This window comes from Natrix helvetica (genome assembly GCF_964273705.1).
Source record: "Natrix helvetica genome assembly, chromosome: 2".
In the NCBI taxonomy this organism is placed as follows: Eukaryota; Metazoa; Chordata; class Lepidosauria; order Squamata; family Natricidae; genus Natrix; species Natrix helvetica.
In genome coordinates, this window is record NC_138552.1 from 105,911,851 (window position 1) to 105,931,825 (window position 19,975).

At 40.3% G+C, this 19,975-nt stretch overlaps 1 protein-coding gene across 2 annotated transcripts in view; it reads right to left on the reverse strand.

Moving 5' to 3' along the window:
- LOC309386969 (stimulated by retinoic acid gene 6 protein-like) overlaps positions 1-19,975 on the reverse strand; it is a 48,898-nt gene that overhangs the window by 25,388 nt on the left and 3,535 nt on the right. For both annotated transcript variants that reach the window (XR_014174520.1, XM_081942985.1), the window contains exons 2-6: positions 10,822-10,900; positions 9,655-9,755; positions 8,207-8,337; positions 4,646-4,766; positions 958-1,006 (exon numbers count right to left, since the gene is read on the reverse strand). Coding sequence is in view for 1 of the 2 variants with exons in the window: in XM_081942985.1 (XP_081799111.1) it covers positions 958-1,006; positions 4,646-4,766; positions 8,207-8,337; positions 9,655-9,755; positions 10,822-10,900 (481 nt within the window). In the remaining variant the exon portion in view is untranslated. The remainder of the gene's footprint in view (positions 1-957; positions 1,007-4,645; positions 4,767-8,206; positions 8,338-9,654; positions 9,756-10,821; positions 10,901-19,975) is intronic.

Sequence of the window (19,975 nt, forward strand, 5' to 3'; positions counted from 1 at the left end):
TAGCAAACCAGTAACCTGCTAAACTTACATTAGATTGATGCACTGAACACCTTAAATCAGGGGTGTCAAACTCAAGGCCTGTGGGCCAGATACAGCCCATGGGGTGCTTAGATTTGGCTTGAGGGCTTGCCTTGGAAACAGTGAAAAACTGGTCCGTGGTGCCTCTGACAGCAAAAACAGGGCTCAGAAAGACCATACATGGTCCATCCAGGCTTCATTTTCAACTGCAACAGCCTCCTGGAGCCCTCTGCCAGTGAAAACTAATCCCAGGAGGCTGTTGCGGTTGAAAACGGAGCCTCAATGAATTATTATTATTATTATTATTATTATTATTATTATTATTATTATTATTATTATTATTATTCCAATTTATAGGCCGCACCCTCTCCACCAAGGGACTCGGGGCGGCGTACAATTCATTATATGAAAAATGGCAAGGAGGAGATATACAAAACATTGTACAATACATCAATAAATAAATAATCATTTGTTAAAAACAGCATAATACAATTAAAACAATTAAAATACCCAAGGTCAAACTTAATTTAAAATTTACAATTATCCAGGGGGATTAGAAGTATAGTTATAATTCAGGCCAGGCCGGCTAGTTGGAACAGGTGGGTCTTGAGTCTCGTGCGGAAGGAGCGGAGATCGGTAGCTGTCCTAATGTCGGGGGGGAGGTCATTCCAGAGGGCTGGGCCCATCACAGAGAAGGCCCTACGCCTCAGCGGCGCCCTCTGGCATTGCTTAGTGGATGCACCCGGAGAAGTCCCTCTCTGTGAGAGCGAATTGGTCGCAGGGATGTATGGGCTGGCCACACCCCATCCCCCAGCCCTTCCTAAGGTCAAACACTACTCAGATGTAGTCCTAAATGAAACTGAGTTTGGCATCCCTGCCTTAAGTGAACCTCCAATTGCCATAGTAAAACAGTAATAATTGTCAGAAATAAATACGTACATTTTCAACATCAGGGCAGTCTAAAATGTCAAAGATCATGGCAACTGCCCTGTAAAATACAAGGAGTTATTAGTTTCATAACTTGGCAGCCAAAGTTATAGAATAGATACATATGGTACATATTTGTACTACTTGTTAAACTAAACCTCTGATGCACCATAGTCCAATCAGATCCAACCTCAACATCACACATCACTTTCATACTGTTTCTTTGATTTCTATATTATTGGTGAAATCTGATTAGAAAATTTCAGGAGTTAACCGCTAATACAATTGGAAAGTTTTGTTTGGAAAAGGACATTATGGCATGAAAACAGATCTTCACTGGCAATGGTAAAGTTAAAGGCAATCCATTCTTGACAGGCATGGTGGTTCAGCTGCTTAAAAGACACCAAAGAAGATCTATACTCTGGAGGTTCAAACCCTAGCACCATGTGACAGAATGAGCTCCCATCACTTGCCTCAGCTTCTGCCAACCTAGCAGTTCGAACACATGTAAATGCAAGTAGATGAATAGGCACCACTTTGATGGGAAGATAACAGCACTCCGTGTTTCACTGGATGCTCTGCACTGTGGCATGATGTCATGCTGACCATATGACCATGATAATCTCCTTCAGACAGTGCTGTCTCAATAGCCTAGAAACAGAGATGAATGCTGTCCCCTAAAAATCGGCTAACTACTAGCAGAGTAAAATCCTCAGGGAACTCTTTTACCATTTTTTTACCTTAGAAGCTAGTGGATGTTTCCAATGCAACTTTCATCTCTTAATCCCCATCAGTAGATCTCGCTACCTTTTCAGCAATGTAGAAAATAGGGAGATGGTGAAAGAGTTACAATAGTTTATTGCTTTGATTTTTCCCATGTTCTTAGGAATCTTTTTTCTTAGTATATTCCATCCAAGATGCTAACTTATTTACTGCTATCTGGATATTTGTGTTATAATTATCTGCTTTGCATATGATCACTACAACTATCTTGATTTTCTTATTGGCAGTATATGTTTGCTATGAACTTGATTTCCCTTTGACTTCTGTACTTCTGTATTTTCACTACTCATCCCAACTGTTTCTATCCTTTGACACCAGGGATACTATGAGCCAGCTGCAGGGTCTGGGATGCTATACATTCTCTTTATTACTTATTTTCCTTGTTCTGGAAGGAGGCTTCGTGCTATCCAAAGCAGAATATCTAGATTTAGTCACAGCTTTGTTCCATATAATATCAAACTTGTGAACTCTCAAGTTCCCTCTTTCCGCTATGTATTCAAAAGACAGCAGTAGATGTATGTGTATATGTATACATGTGTGTATGTGTTTGTTCATGTGTCTAAATATCTTCATGTATATAGCATGTCTATATGTGTACACAAGTATGTGTATGGGTAGATATATACTTTCTTTTGAGACCAGGCAACAGAATTTCATTTTTAATGTGTGCCAGTGTGCTCATAGTAAAAAATGACAACAAAAGTTATCTTATCTAAAATTAAAGTTGTTAAGACTCCTTGCCTTAACAACTCTTGGCAGTATGAAAAAAATCTCTATCTCTCTTTCTCTCTCACACACACACACACACACACACACACCAATACTTGCTAAACACACTTCTGTGACCATTTTGCAAAACAAAACAAATTAACTACAAGGACAATTGCCTTGATTATCAAGATGTCATTCTTCCTGCATATAAATTCATACTTTTTTAACAGTTTATTTATATATTTTCACATTACATATATAAATGCTTAGTGAACAGCACATTGTCTGTATCAATTTATTTTAATACAATAATACTCTTCCCATTCCTAATTTCTACTTCTACTGTCCAACCATTTATAAAACAAGTCCCATGTTCTGTATAAAACAAGTCCCTGTATCTTCTTTTTCTTTTACTTTTAATGTCAATCTATCCATTTCTGCACTATCTAAAAAAATTAATTACATCATCCTCTGTGGACGTTTCATTTTCCAGTATTGTGCATATACAATTCTTGCTGCTGTCAAGACATGTAATATTATATATAGATTCCCTTTATCATACTTTCCAAATATTATACCTAGCAAGAATATTTCTGGCTTTTAATAAGTTCATACTTGAATGTTGTGATAGTGACATGACAGCATAATTTTACAGCCAGGTCTTCTAACAACTGCAATCAGGGTTGTAGGTAGAGAAAGTATGACTATATGTTTATGTATCAGAAGCAGAGTAATAATAAAGACTTGCTTGAATGCAGAGATTGGAAAGTGCTTACAATATATATGCAGGAAAACTCAAATGAAAGATTCAAAGTTTGAGAAATTGACTACAGAGATCTAAATTCAGGCTGCAGGTGATGGGGTAAGATAAAGAGTTACACAAACAGGAAAAAAGCCCACACCAGTTTTGCCATTTGATGTATAACACAGCCAAGCCAGAAGAAAATGACTTTGACTACCTAAGGACGTCCTAACCACATAGGACTGGCCCCATATATTTCATGCATTAAAAATATTTAAGATGTTACTCAATTATTGGTTTTGCCACCCACTTCCCACTCATTCTGTTTAACAGCAGGACTTCTAAGTAGCAGCAAATTACTCATTTGACCACATCTACAGGATCTATTCCTTCCTTCCTTCCTTCCTTCCTTCCGTCCGTCCGTCCGTCCTTACATACATATATACATACATACATGCATCCCTCTATCTTCCTCCCTCTTCCTGGCAACTATGTGGACAATTCCATGCAGTTTTCTTGGCAATATTTTCAGAAGTGTTTTACTATAATGCTGTAGCACTGAACTAGAATCAATTATCCAATATCACCCTACTGGCTCCATGCCTAAAGACGACTAGAACTTACGGGTTCATTTTTTCTAGCCCAATACATTTATTCACCACACCAAACTGGCTCTCCTTTTCATGAGAGCACTTATTGTTATTTATATATTGTTACTATTGTAATAAATTAAGTGCTGATGGTTTTGCCCCTCAAATTTAAGGCTGATTTAATATGTAGTGATTCCTTATCTTCAAGAGCAAAGAGGAAAAAATGGTAGGTTGGATTACTGGAAATTTAGCACCTCTAAGGGATTATTTTATATCATCCCCCACCATGAATGTTTAGTTCATAACCCGAAAGCCTTTTGCCCTTTCCTGGTTCTCCAGAAAAGGGCTGTCTGATTCTCAAGTTTCAGAGCAGGGAAAGTAAAATGTAGATCTGGAGGTACCAATAGTACCTAAAATAAATTATTAAGGATTCTAGCTTTATAGCAAACAAGAAATCAGAAGAGAGGTTCCACCTATTCCAATTATTTTGCTGAGATCAAAAAAAGCTTATACATATTTAGGTTTGTAAACTCAGAACAACTATGGAATTCACATCAAATTCTGAGATTCAGAATTGTTTATTTCAAGGTTTCCTTCCACTTCTGATTTGTAAATTTTAGAAATTTAGTTATTGGATTTTAAAAACAACTAACCTATGGTTTAGTATCTCTGCTTCACAGTTTATTGTGATTATTTCCGGAAGTTATGATCTGGAAGAATGTCCACAGTTCTATTCGCCTGAAAAGTCATTTCTAGATAACATTTTTAGTATGAAATCACTTTATTGTAATTTCCCCTATTATATCAAGAATTGGTTCCCACATCTTCTCTGAGAGTCACTCTGATTCATGAGTCTTGTTAAAATTCTGCTTACCAAGCTGCTGTGTAAAGAAATCCCAAGATTGATCCTACAACTTCATGTTTTGTTAAAAGACAAACAAAGAAAGGATATGAGGAGATGCCCACTTCAAAAGCCGTGAGGAGGATCCAAAACACTGCAGAAGAAAGGGCATAAATATATATTTATTCTATTGTTCAGCAGTGAATGATTGAGAAACTTGTTATGACAGCCACTGACCAACCAATATGAAAAAACAAAGCACATGGAATTGATAACAGTAATAAGGCAACATGTACTGTTATTATCTCTTTAAACTTTGCTGAATTTTATAGACTACAAACCCATTTTTGCGTCACTTAGAAAAATGATATATTTTTGTCAAAAATAAATATTTTAAATAAAAGAAATCTCAGTGCACTTTGAGATTTTTGTTAATGGGAGTATGAGGTAAAAATTGAGATTTCTGTAACACTTATAACACAAAACTAAATTCATATACTGCGGTTTCAGCATCTGAAGGATAATGCCTAACCACTTAAGAAATAATCCTAAATCTTCCCATGAGTACTATAAGGGGAGTGTTAACGCAACTTAAGGATAAGTCTCTTTCAAATTTTAGAGATGTCAAATAGCATAAATATTGGGCTGGTCTTAGGTATATAGGTTGATGATTTGTGTAAACTTCTCTAGGGCGAAGGAGACCTGTTGCATTTGGCTTTCTTTAGCTAATATCTATCATCTTTACATTCTCCAGTCTCAGCCTCAAGAACACATCTCTAGAGCAGGGCTGTCAAACTCGCGGCCTGTGGGCTTGATGCATCACATGTTAGCCATGCCCACACCCAGTTTAGCAAAGGGGGAAAAAGTCCCGATACATGACGTGAGGCCACCGTGACGATGCGAGTGGAACACCCATGCTCTAGAGCAATCATCACCATTCCATTTCTGACAGTGAACATTTCCATTTTGAACTTGACAATTACTGTATTTTTCAGACTACAAGACGCACTGGAGTATAAGACACACCATGATTTTGAAGAGGTAATTTTTTTTTAAAGTTTTTGCACTCTGCAGGCCTCCCAAACCCTCTGCAAGCCTCAGTTTTTTGCCCCCCCCCCAAAAAAAAAGGGCATGTAGAGCTTTGGGAGGTTCTTAAGAGTGCTCCTGGGGGCTGGGGGGGGAATAAAACAAGCAAAAGTCGACCCATTTTTCACAAAAAAAATTTTTAAGAGTTTTTACACTCTGCAGGCCTCCCAAACCCTCTGCAAGTCTCAGTTTCCCCCCACCCACCCACCCAAAAAAAGGGCCTGCAGAGCTTTGGGAGGCTCTTAAGAATGCTCCTGGGGACTGGAGGGGGCAAAAATGAGCAAAAATGGCCCTCCCCAGCCCTCAGGAGTACTTTGCAGGCCTCCCAAACCCTCTGCACCTCCATTTTTGCAAAGGTGGTGGGGTTTCGGTAGGCCAAAAATGCTGTACCCAGTGTACAAGACGCACCCAGAGTTTCACCCTCTTTTTTGAGGCAAAAAAGTGTGTCTTATACTCCCAAAAATATGGTAATCACACCAGATCCACCAAGCAAAAAGGTAACTTTAACTGATAAGTAAATGTTTTTAACCAGATAATGTTCTCCAATAATTCCAGCTTTTTTCAACAAGTATCATGTCTGGCACAGTCAACAACTTGAAAAATATGACATAGAAATCTGTATCCCAGGCTATCTAAAATGGCTATGTTAGTTATATGGTTTCAACTGGACATGAGCTTTTAGCTACAAATAACTTTAAGGTTGTAAGTATAAATTATGCATCATTCATGAAATGATAGGATTTTACAACTGAGGCTGATCTTAAGGTATTCTGAGTTACATAATCCAAATGAGCACGCCATCTTCTTATAGTTTGTAAAACCACTCCAAATATTTAAAAGTTTTAACTTATTCTATGATATACACATCTAGCTGACATGTTTCATGTTTTGGGAACGCTGAAAAATTGGAAGAAATTATCTTGAACACTCTAAATAATTGAATATTTCTCACTGTTACCTATCTGTCTCCTGGTGGTATTTTTGAATGTTTCGATATTTCTCAATGTTTATTTTCTGTTTTCTTTCTTTTTAATAATTTGCACATTATTTTGTGACATTGGGGATGGGAGTCCTAATAAAATTACCAGCCTCCTGTGGAATGATCATCTAGACTTTATTGATGGTGATCTATAATATCATGAGATTATAGTATATTGCACAATGAGTTGGGACTCATAAACATATGCAATGGAGAAGTAACACTTAGATTCATATACACCAAACCATAATATGGTTTAGCTATGGCTTGACATGATGCATAAATCTAGCCAGGATACCTATAAGTCACAACTTAACATTACATGTGAACTAGCTCAATAGACTTCTTCAGGAAAGCATGGTTAAAAACATTACCCTTATGAGTGAGTGCAATTCTCAGCTCCAAATGTAACTGAAAATGCTAGTGTATAGGCAGACAATGCAGATAAGTATCCACAAGGAGAACAAAATTATATCTTGCTTCCTTCTGCTAAACTCCTTGATCATTTTTATTGGGTTCTAATATATGTGGACTATTAGAGAATTCCTTAGAACACCATAGACAGACAAGAAAGCCAACCAAAGTATCAGCAAAAAAAATCAATTTAGAGTTCTCATTCAAGGTGCAAATGACCAGGCTTAAATTATCCAACTTCTTCAGACACATTATGCAAAGACCTAGCTCCATAGAGAAGGCTCTGATGCTGGGAAAGGTAGAAGGAAAGAGAATAAGAGGAAAATCACTAGCAAAGAGGATGGACTCATCCGTCATAATGGTGATGAGTGCACAGGTGAGAAACTTGAAAGACCAGGTTAGAGACAGATCATCCTAGAGAAGACCTATCTGTCTTGGAGTAAAAAAATGACTCGAGGGGAGATAATCTATCTATCTATGGACATAACCATATAGCCACCATGAAACACATTTAATTGACAAGAGTCTTTTTCTATTTTTAATATCATTATCACCTATTAGGCTTTAAAACTGAAAGTCAGGAGAGAGGAAACATTGTGTTAGAAGGAAGAATTTGAAGAAGGAAAGTGAAGAAGAAGTAAAGTACTCGTCCCACTGTTTGTTGGTATTTTCCTATCAAGAACTCTCTAACCCACTCCAATTATAAGTTATTTGCTTATACCTATGGTTTGACATGTTGCAGATGTTACGGCCTTATCTTCCGTCCCAAATAAGAATGCATGCTCCTAGAAACATATTTAATGTCATAGTGTTACAAGGAGGAAGGCTTTAAATGGCTATGTATTTATCCTGGGGACACCTTGCCTACTCTTACTACCTCTAATGCTGACACTGAAGCTGTTTGCCACTGCCTTCATAACTTGTCTTCTTGAAGATCATATTTGGTTCTACAGTCTAGCTTTCACTGCACTCCTGAATAAACTAATTGTCTGCAATCTGCAATTGTCTGCAAGATAACCTTAGACTGAAAAATAGCTAAACAGAAAAATGGGAAAATACAAAGGGACAGAGTTTCTCTACTGTTTCTCTTATCACTTGTTAATCATGAGTTTTACCTTTAGCCCATTCAGGAAGTCCCTCTGGAAAGAACTCTTTCTCAAATAGAAACATGACTTTATCAGCAGTAGCACCAAATGCAAATGCCAGTGACCATCGGTTGTTGATTGAGCTGTGAAACTCCATTGGGCTGTAAAATAATGAAAAAAAATTCTTAAGACATTGAAACCCTTTCCCAAAAAAAGATGTTGAGACACTAGAAAAAGTGCAGAGAAGAGCAACCAGGATGATTAGGGGACTGGCGACTAAAACATATGAAGAACGGTTACAGGAATTGGGCATGGCTAGTCTAGTGAAGAGAAGGACTGGGGAGACATGATAGCAGTGTTCCAATATCTGAGAGGCTGCCATAGAGAGGAAGAGGTCAAGCTATTTCCCAAGGCACCTGAAGGCCAGACAAGGAATAATGGATGGAAACTGATCAAGGAGAGATTCAACCTAGAAATAAGCAGGAATTTTCTGACAGTGAAAACAGGCAACCAACTTGCCTTCAGAAGTTGTGGGAGCTTCATCACTGGAGGCTTTCAAGAAGAGACTGGATTGCCATTTGCCAGAAATGGTGTAGGGTCTCCTGCTTGGGTGGGGGGGTTGGACTAGATAACCTACAAGGTCCATTCCAACTCCGTTAATCTGTTAAATCTGTTAAACTATAGAGTTATAATAGTTTCCAGTCAATCTTGAACTAATGGAGAATTACACTGACTTGAAATTACTAATCCCAATAAAGGAAAATATTTGAAGTTCAGAGTTGAAATGAGTTCTTGGTGCTCTCTGATGATAGTGGTATCACTATCTTTGTTTGCATAATGAAACATCTGGAAGAAAATAACCAAGCTCAGAGAGTGCCAAGGACACAGAATTACTAATTCTTTATCTTATCATTGCCTTCCATCCAAGTTAAAGGAAGTCAAACTTAACCGTTTCTAGGCAACTTGAAGCTCTCCTTGAATGGTGCGGGTGTAAGGAAGAAAAGAGTTCTTGAACATTTGTAAAGCAATAAAAAAGTGGAGTTCATCTTACATCTGATGAACTGGTGATAAGTAAAGGCAAGGTCACAGGGACACTGCAGAAAAAAGTATCCCTGTCACATGTTTGTGATGTAGTTAGATGCAAGCAAAGTGTACTATGCCTCTCTAGATGTGCTAGATTACAGTTCCAGTGATGGCTTCCCATCTGATTAGAGTTGATATGAGTCAGATAGAGGTCACAATTGCCTTAGAAAGTGTTTTTCCTTTACCTGCTTTTGATGCCATGCTAAATAAACAAATTGCCTGCTTTGGAACAATTAAAAGTGGTTTTCATCACAAAATATAAATATGCAAGAGATATTTGACTGAATCACTTCATGTTTTATGTCAAGGGCCTAAAGGACAGCTTTAGGAAAATGCAGTTTCTTGCAGTTTGAGGCTGCTAATCAGAAATGGCCAGCATGTATTGTCCAACTCACAGCAGTAACCCACAACGTCTTGGACATGTGGGATATCTGTCATCAAACCAGAATCTTTTTGTTCTCTTTTCAAGACAAGCCAGAATCAAAATGATGACAACCTGCAGGAACAAGGAAAAAAAGATTAATATTATGAAGAACTATGATAAACCATAATGAAGTCATCAATAAATCTTCAGCATATAGAAGGTATTAAGGTACCCAGGAATTCAGAGCTGGATACATGCTTTATCAGCCAATACAAATCAAAACTATTTTAGAATTCTGAGCAAGCATTCATCCTTCAAATCTCCTCCCAGATCCATCCAGCAGAGTAGGTTTTACTTTGCCTAGTGCCTTGGATGGATTAAATTAAGGAATTTATCAATTATCATTTCTCTCCTGCTTCAGGGTAGGAGAGCTCTGCTTTTCACATCTGTAAACACAAGCACCCATATGTTCCTTTGTAAGCTCGTTCTTGGGACAGTGAACATGTAGATAAATGCAAGCTTTGCCTTGACCTAAAGGCAGCCATCTTCAACCCAATACTTAGATATGTGAGAGCCAGTTTGGTCTAGTGGTTAAGGCACCAGGCTAGGAAGCAGGAGACCACTGAGTCCCTGATGTAGCCATGAAAGCCAGCTGGTTGATGTTGGGCCAGTCCAATCCACCTCATAAGAGTTATTGTGGGGAAAATAAGAGGAAGGAGTGTATATGTTCACCATCTTGGTACAATGGTTAGAATGCAGTACTGCAGGCTACTTCTGCTGACTGTCAGCTGCCAGTTCGACTCTCACCGGGCTCAAGGTTGACTCAGCCTTCCCCACTTCTGAGGTTGATAAGACAAGGACCCAGATTGTTGGGGGCAATATGCTGACTCTGCAAACCACTTAGAGAGGGTTGTAAAGCACTGGAAAGTGCCTATATAAGTCTAAGTGCTATTGGTATTCCTATCTTTGTAAAAATAATAATGGTGGGATATAAATAAATAAATAGGCATACATTAAACAATTGCTCCATTCATTTGCAGCTAGAACTTTTTTTGCTGAGAATAATAGCAGTTGCATCTGGATTACGCATCCAGAGTCTGTCAGCTTTGGAAATGCTTTCTCCAATGAACCTAAGGGTGCACTCATTAATCAGGACAGCCCAAGCAGCCAATGGTTGTCAGATTATTGGTCTACTTACTGATGGAAGAAGCGAAAAATGTAGAAAAGTAGACGTTTCGACTGATTTTTTACAAGTATCGTTTCCATCAAAAGGGTTCCTGTTAAAGAAACATGATGAAAAATACAAGATTTGTATCTGTACATTTTATTTTTAAAACTGCAAACTGCCATTCATGCACAAGGGATTCCAGCTATTAACTTACATTTATTTTCACTTTATTTACATGAAGCAGATTTATAGTAACAATAACATTAAAGGACAAAAGCGTAAGAACTATCCAACCACTGACCAAAAGGGCATGCAGCTTTCATTAATTCAAGCACTGAAACATGTTTCATGTTAAGAGCCAAATTCTCCCAAAAACCAGAAGCAGGGCCTACTCAGAGGATCTGAAAGGATGACCATATCCAAATAGATCAAAGTTTGATTCCTAACCTTCCCAAACAAAATGCAAAAAAAAAAAGGAAATAGGATTCCACTACAATTTTCACATGATTTTTTTTCTTCAAATTACGGGAAACCAAAATATAATAATGCCATTGGAAAGAAAAGAAAAATAGTTGTTTCTCATATTGTGCCAAGTCTTGGATTTATTTTTACTGTAGTTTATTGAAAAGTCGCATGTGACACTCAGCCATAAACCATGATTTCCAAATACTATGGTTGGGATATATTTTATCATTATATTTCATAGCTAAGCTATAAACCCAGACATTTATAAACCCATACCTAATTAATGAAGCAAACTAGGGTTGGGTTTCAGCCAGTTCGCACCAGTACGGGCGTACCGGTTGGTGAAATTTAGCATGCCTTCCCATACTCCTTATTCCGGAGGCCCAGTACCAGAACGCTCCCTCCCCTAGCCTGCCCACCCACCCCCACTCACTCCCCCCACCCGCCTGGTCACTGCTCGCTCGCTCACTTACTCGCCCTGCCCGTCCACACCATGCTTGCCCCGCCCACCCACTTCCTTTGCCCGCCCAGCTGAGGCTTCGAGACTGCAGGTGGCCAGGGAGGTGAGGGGGAATGCTGCCCATCTGCCTGCCCCCTCCAGAAGCAACCGGGCAGGCCCTGGGATGGTCAGCAGCCCACACTCCACTGCCATGTGACCACTCGGTGCCGCAGCATCTGCTCGGATGCAGCTGCAGCCAGCAACAGGATGTGAAGGACAGGTCATTGAGCAGACTGTTCTGAGGTCAGTGAGTTGGCAGGGAGGTTGTGCGGGGCTGGAGGTGGCATGGAGGTGGGACATCGAGGCCACCCTTGGTGCCTGCAACGGGACACGGCAGCTGCTGGGTGGCTGCTCCTTTGTGCCCCGTTGCCAGCAGCAGTTGGCTTTCTCCTGCCGATCCTTCCTCTCCGGGAGCCCGGGCGGACCCTGGGTCAGTCAACAGCCCACGTGCTGCCGCCATATGACACTCTCGGGTGCAGCCAGGAAGGATCGCTAGGAGAATGCCAACTGCAGCTGGGAGTGTCCCCAGGTTGGTGGAGTGGCGGGGAGATTGTGCGGGAATGGATTGGAGGTGGCAGGAAGGCAGGGGTCAAGGCTATATCTCCGTACTGGTGAAAAAAAGAATATCCCACCATCCCAGAACTGCGCCACGAGGTAAAGAAAGCAGGTCTTGGGACAGACCTTCCGTCTCCTCCAGAGAGGAGGCGGGCTGGTTTGAATGAGGGCAAGCGGGCAATTTAGTGGCCCACCTTCTTTGCTAGTTCAGGTGGGTGGAGAAAGGAGGCATGCAATAGCCAAGGGTGAAGATGCTCCCCTTCACCCTTGGTGACAGGGGTGCTTTATCACAAGCCTCGTTTCTTTCTCTGCCTGCCCGAATGAGCAAAGGAGGTGCTGGCCCCAAACCGCCTGCTCGTCTGCATTCAAACCAGCCCCCCTTTTCTCTCCCGGCATGGGTTCTCTGGAGGGGGAGGGAAGGTTCTTTCCAAAGACTAGCTTTTTCCGGCGTGGCGGTGATGGCAAGAAGCAGCTGCCAGTGAAGCTCCCAGCGATGGCAAGAGTCCCGTGGCCGCGCCGGATTCAGCAAAAGCAGTTCCAGCAACAGTGGGACTCTTGCCATCGCATACCTCCTTTCTTTCTCCACCCGCCTGAGCAAAGAAGGCGGGCCACTAAACCACCCACTCACCCGCATTCAAACCAGCCCGCCCCCTTCTGTCTTTTGGCATGGGCTCTCTGGAGGAGGAGGGAAAGTCCCTCCCAAGACCTCGCTTGTCCTGGTGGCAGCTGAGAGACGAAAGGAGGAATTCTGGGAGTTGAAGTCAACAGGACTTCCTGCCTGAAGCCTGGAACTGACTGTCTGGGATTGTGTTTCAGCCGCCACAGCCACTTCTGCTGCTGCTGCAGCCACCAAAGACTCCTTCCTCGCCGCTGCTTTGTTTCAGGCCGAGAAGTGGGGAAAAAGTGCAGCTCCCCTCTCCCCTCTCACTTTCTTCAGCCTATGAGCTATTTGGAGGGTGGGGGAAAGTGCCCCTTGGCTGCCCCTCCAAGAGGATCACCGCGTATCCTCCACGGATGGGAGGTTGAAGGGGCGACCGCAGGTGAAGAGCACTGAGGGGTTTTGGCAGCGAGAGAGAAAGACTTCAAAGTCAGTGGAGGTGGTGTGTGGCTGGTGTTCCTTGTTCTGACTTTCCCCGGGTGCAAAATGCTTTTAAAAAATAAAGTTTTAGTTTTGGGGGGTTGTAAAGAGTTAGGGGTTGCAAGGGTCTTGTAACTTGACAGCTTTAAGACTTGCGTGCTTCAAATGCCAGAGTTCCTCAGCCAACATGACTGGAAGAGGAATTCTGGGAGTTGAAGTCCACAAGTCTTAAAACTGTCAAGTTTGAACACCCCTGGAGTTTTTTTTCTAAAGGGTTAGGGGTGCAAAGGTCTTGTAACTTGACAGCTTTAAGACTTGCACACTTCAAATGCCAGAGTTTCTGAGCCAACATTTTGGTTGCTAAGTAAGAGTATTGTTAAGTGAGTTTCACCACATTTTATAAGTTGGCCATGCCCACCCAATTACATGACTTCCAAGCCCCTCCCACCTAGTCACATGACTGCCAAGCCACTCCCACAAAACAGGCCACACCTACAGAATAGGTTCTCAACATTTTTGAAACGCACCACTGAAGCAAACACCATTTTTTCTGTCCTACATATTTTTGATATATTCCTTTATTATCAGGTCTAGATAATGTCAGATTTTTTTAAATCCTTTGATGAGCACATGGACAAAATACCAAACTACAGAAAAGGCAGAATAAAATCATAAAAGAAATAAACTGTGGCCTGAATGACTAACAGAATAACAGAGTTGGAAGAAATCTTGGAAGTCTTTTAGTCCAACCTCCTGCTCAGACAGGAGTAGAGGAGCAAAGAACCCTTGCAAAAGGCAACCAATCGAGGAAAACCAGAAAGGTGAAGCCTGAATATAAAAAAGAAACAATTGAAAACTTATTTGTTAACTGGAAGAAAAAGCCTATGCCAATGCAAGATCAATATTTGGAGGATATAGAAGGAAAAGTTTATTTAAAAAAAAATCCACAAACAATTGGTTAAGATCAGGAGTGCTAAAGAAAGAAACTGAAGGCTTTATTTTAGTGGCTCAAGAAAAAGCTTTGCATGAAGGCAAAAATTCACACAAGAGCAAATGTTGCCTTTGTAGTTTAAAAAAAAGGATGAAGCATTTGACCATTTAAACAGTGGCAATAGCAAAATTTCTCAAATTGACCATGAGAAATATCATGATCTTAATTACCAGAATTATTTATTAGAAAGTTTGCCAGACGGAAACGACTTCCGGCAGCCGAAGGCGATGGTCGCATGCGTCCATCCTCTCGCTGCTTCGGTGGGCTCCCCTGAATCCTAGGGGAGCACAGGGTGCCTTGGAGGGGCGCCCTGCCGTAGGGGCAGCTTGTTGGGACCCCCTGGAGTGGCGGCGGCCACGGGGGGGTCTCCAGCTTTGCCACAGGAGAGCATAGGGAGCGCGTGGAATGCCACCGCGCACTTCGCCGAACGCAGCCTGGAAGGAAATGATTAATTTGAATGCAACAGCTGAAGTGCGGTGAGGTGGGGGGTCTCCCCAGGTCTTTTACAGTTTATTACTCTATTGATTGATCTGCAGTTTTTGGGGGGGGACTTTGTTTCAACCTTTGGAGGAGTTAGAATTGGAGGGGGGGAATTTCCACCCCCCTTGGTAAAGCGGCACTTGGACAATCTCTCCCTTGTAAGGGAGAGAGAGAAAGTTTAAAATACTTTCACTTCCCTTAATTAATGGGCAAAAAAAATATATATTTTCTCTTTTGACTACAACTGCGAGAGAAAGGATGGCTGAACTGATTCTGCTCTAAACTATGCATGGGAACTTTGATTTTGTTGTTTCCTGACCACCTGTACTGGTTGAGCCAAGATGGCCCACTTCCTCCTTCTTCTTTGTCTTTGTGCATAAGACTCCTCCCTTGAAAAACTTTGTGGCTTTCAACTAATTTCCATCCCAGAGACCTCCAAGAGCCTCTTCAAATAAGTTTTTCCCCTGGATTTGGAATATTTTGATCCACCTATCTGCTCTAGTTTTGTATTAAACGACTTATTCTCCTTTGGATCTGCCTGTCTGGTGGTCTCTACTGGCTGTGCTTCCCCACGGACACCATTTCTCTGTATAGAACAATAACTATCTCCGAGCTTCATAATGGGTCCTAAGAAGTTACCGTCTGGACAGGCCTCATCGGCCCCGACATCTTCTACATCCAGCCCCATTGCTCAACAGTCACAACTGGGATCTTTTTTACAACCTAAAGCCTCTGAAGAGAGTTCAAAGGATTTGTCCATTCATCAGATGCTTCAAGCCATCTTAAAGGGACAGAACGAAATGAAAAAACAACTGCAGGACTTAAATGATCAGCTCAGAGAGACGCAACAACAAACCACACGGAATGAGCAGAGGATAGGTGTACTGGAGGAGGGTGCAGTTGGGATGAGAAACGACCTGAAGACAGTCCAAAGGGGTAATGTAGAATTTGAGAATCATGTGATAAAAATGGAATTTGAAAGGATGTCTTTTTTCCTTAGGTTCCAAAACTTGCCAGAAGTTGAAAATGAAGATCTTAAGGAGATTATGACCACAATGTTAGCAGAATATATTAACAGAGACAAACAACAGCTTGGGTGGGATATTGACCTGATTTATAGGATTAATTCAGCCTATGCAAGAACACACAATGTTCCAAGGGAAGTCCATGTTAAATTTCTTAGAAAAACCACAAGAAATGAGGTTCTAGGAGCTCAAAGGGGAGGATCATTAAAATATAAGGATAAAGAAATAACCATTCTTAAGCAGATCCCAAAGAAAGTAAGAGATAAGAGAAGGAAATATTCCTTCTTAGCAAAAAAAATTATACAATAATGGGGTTTGGTTTAGGTAGTTGTTACCAGAAGGCATGTTGATTTTTTGGGAGGGCAGTAGAATTAGAATTAACACAGTTGCGGAAGCAGAGACTTTCACTAAAAAACACAGTGCTCTCTTAGGAGACATGGGGGAGGCTACACAAGAAACAAAGCAGGGAGGGGCTGAGGCTCTGCCAGTGGACGGGGTGGGGGGAGGATGCGACAACAAGAAAACTCAGATCACAAAAGTGAATTGAAACATCATTGCAAATGTTGTTACAATGTACTTTCATGGAAGTGATAAAAAGCAAAATGTTTGAAACATACTGAAGATTTTGTGTTAAACTCAAAACTGCTAATATCTATGTAAATGTTCATAATTTTCTATATTTTTTTTTGTAAAAGTTGCGAGACCTGGGGGGGCTTCTCCCCCCCGCACGATGTAGCTGTCAAAATGTTCTATAACCTTTTAATCCCCTTTTCCCTGTAAAACTTTTAAAATCAATAACATTTGGAAGAAAGTTTGCCAGACATTTGAATTTAAATGTAGTAAAATCTACTAGTAATATCAAGTTGAGAAGCATTTGGAAAAGTGGTGCAACCACAAAATAGACAAAATAAATGAATGAAATGAAGAAGCTAAAGTGTTCTGGGTCTTTAGAATTCAAACATTCTGCCACATAACAACTCAGATTTAACAATTGTTGATAAGAAAATAAATGTTGCAGTACTTGGAGATAGTGGAAGAGAAGCGAAACAACTAGAGAAAATCACAAAATAAAAAGGCTTTCAAATAGAATTACTGTGGTAAAAAAAAAAAAGCATGTGTCCTATGGGTGCAATCCCAAAACATTCGGAGCACCACTTGAACTCCATCAGCAGTGACAAAATCACTATCAGTCAATTGCAAAAGGCAACTTTACTTGGAACAGCTTGTATCCTGGGACAATAGCTTTAATACATCAAGTAACAACTGTCTATCCCAGATCCTGGGGAAGGAGTCAGTACGTGGATACAAATATCAAATCCAATCTAAACATCTGGCTGTGACCAACAACAAAAATAACATACAGTTGACCATGGAAGGTCTATCTATGCACCAGATAGCTGCCATGATAAGAATCAGAATCAGAATAGAGCTGGAAGGGATCTTGAAGGTCATCTGGTCCAGCCCCCTGCTCAAGCAGGAGATCCTATACCAGGGGTGGGTTGCTGCTGGCATTACTGCCAGTTCGGTGCACGCAATTTTTTTTAGTATTTTTATCCATGAAATTTTGCTTAGGGTCTCCCTGAATTTGTTAAAATCAGCTGTTATAAAGTTTAAGACACTGGTTGGATTATATCTATTTCCTTTTTTTATTATGGTTGGAGAGTTTAGGACTCTTCAGCTCAGCAAGATTTTCCTGTATTCATCATGTTAGTCTCTTCCCCCTTAGCGGAAAACAATGCAAGATAGATTTTTAAACACCTTTGAAATATATGTACTATTGGATTATACAGCAAAAGGGTACTCAGAATATAGATTTCAAAAGTTACGATTAAGGGCCCAGATTGATTTGGAAGTACAGGTAGTCCTTGACATACAGCTAAAAATTTCTGTTGCTAAATGAAACAGATAAGTGAATTTTGCCTCATTTTATGACTTTTCTTGCCTCAGTTGTTAAGTGAATCACTGCATTTGTTAAGTTACTAACACAGTTGTTAAATGAGTCTGGCTCCTCATTAACTTTGCTTGTGAGAAGGTTGCAAAAGGTGATCATATGACCCCGGGACACTGCAACTACCATAAATATCAGTCAGTTGCCAAGCGTCTGAATTTTCATTTTCCTGGCCATGGGAATGCTGCAATGGTTGTAACTTTGAAAAATGGTCATGTCACTTTTTTCAGTGCCATTGTAACTTTGAACGGTCATTAAATGAATTGTTTTAAGTCAAGGACTTCCCTTATAGCTTTGATTTAATTAGAAATAATTTTCTCACAAATGAGAAAATGTCTCTTTTAGGATTTTTATGATAAAGGGACCTTGAAGGCTGTACACTAGAGGGAGTTACAGGATAAAGAATGGAGCAGATTTCTATAAATTATTGTATATTTTTGGCCAATCTGTTGTTTTAAAAAAAGATAACTTCAATAAAAAGTACCAAGCATGTTGTAATGAAGTTACAGATCAAAAATAAGCTGCAGCTGATAATTTTGCAATTATTTTGAATTTAACTCTGGATTTGGGGATTTAACTGTGATATATGAAGAAAAATATAGACATACAAATTATTCCCTAAAAAGGTGGTGCACAACTCTCAAGAAATGGATGAATAGATATACAAAAGATTTTTGCTAAGGTCTTGGATGATTTTCTAGAAGACATAAACAAAAGGACAAAAGTTACTTATTGAGTATACTAAATCTGTTGTTTTAAACTTTAAATCTGTTAGTTTTGAAAGACCCATGGCTACACAAACGAATAAAAAACTAACTTGGGGTTCTTTCTGAAGGGATTAAAAAGTGACACCCTGAAGCATTCAGGGAAGATTTATCAAGTTAGTTTCTTTGATCAACTTCAGGGTTAAAAGAGGAAAATAGTTCTATCTGAATTCCCTTACATTTAGAGACGATGAGAAGCTACAGGTAGTCCTTGACTTATTACCATAATTGGGAATTTCTGTTGCTAACTAAGGTGGTTGTTGTGAGTTGCACCAGAGTTTATGACCCTCGCCATGGCTATTAAGTGAATGGATATTAAATGAATGCAGCTTTCCCCATTGACTTTGCTTATCAGAAGGGAGGGGGGTGTTACAAATGGTGATCACATGACCATGGGATTTTTCTTACTAGAAAGCTTATCAAATTGTGATATTATTTATAAACTAAAGAACTATATCAGTGGTGGATTGCAGGCGGTACACCCCGGTACGGGCGTACCGGTGCCTTCCGGGAGCACCAGGTACCGTTCCGGTATGGTGCCCACCCATTCGCCCGCCGTCCTTACCTGTATTTGAGCTCTTTGGCACTTCCGCGCACGCACACGGAGTGTACGGCGCCTGTGTGATGCTTCGCCAAGCAGCTGGAGCATCACAGAGGCGTCGCAGAGTGTCACAGGAGGTAAGGACGCATGTTCATGTGGTAGCCGTCGGGCCCCGTTGCACTGGGATCTGGAACCTACCACTGAAGTATATATTGTTACATCTAATATCTATAGACACTGTAAAAATGTGTATGGTTTAAAAAAGAAACCTAACTCATTATAGAAAAAATATATATGGTGAAGAGACATGAGGACAGTTTCATATATTTAATAGGTAGAAAGCAATATGAAAAAGAAAAAAGAGGGGAGGAACAGGGTATGGGAGAGAAAGGGAAAAAAACCTCTATAAACTAAAAATAAAGCAAAATACCTAAATATTGTCTGTCTATCTATGTGATTAAATTTTATTTCCAAGATCTTAAGAAGTAATTATTTGGCAAAATGCCACTGTACTTCAAAGTAATGTGGACAGAAGCATTAGATTCAACATTAGATATTACTATAAAATTGTTTCTGCTTAGCTCACCAGATGAACTCATGTGGAATCATGATTTCCTGTAGCACTGCCTGCCCTGTGGAATAACATCCCTCTGGAAATCTGGGAATCAGCACCCTTCCTGTTTGCCTTTGGTAAGGCCAATAACACCAGGCTGTTTCCCAGAAATTTGGGCCAGGAACTGAAATGAGCTCGGCTGCTTAATATTAGTTTTTATAAACTGAGATTACTGTTCTGACCTTGAGCATTGTGGTCTGGATTGTTAAAGTGTTGTTTTCACAG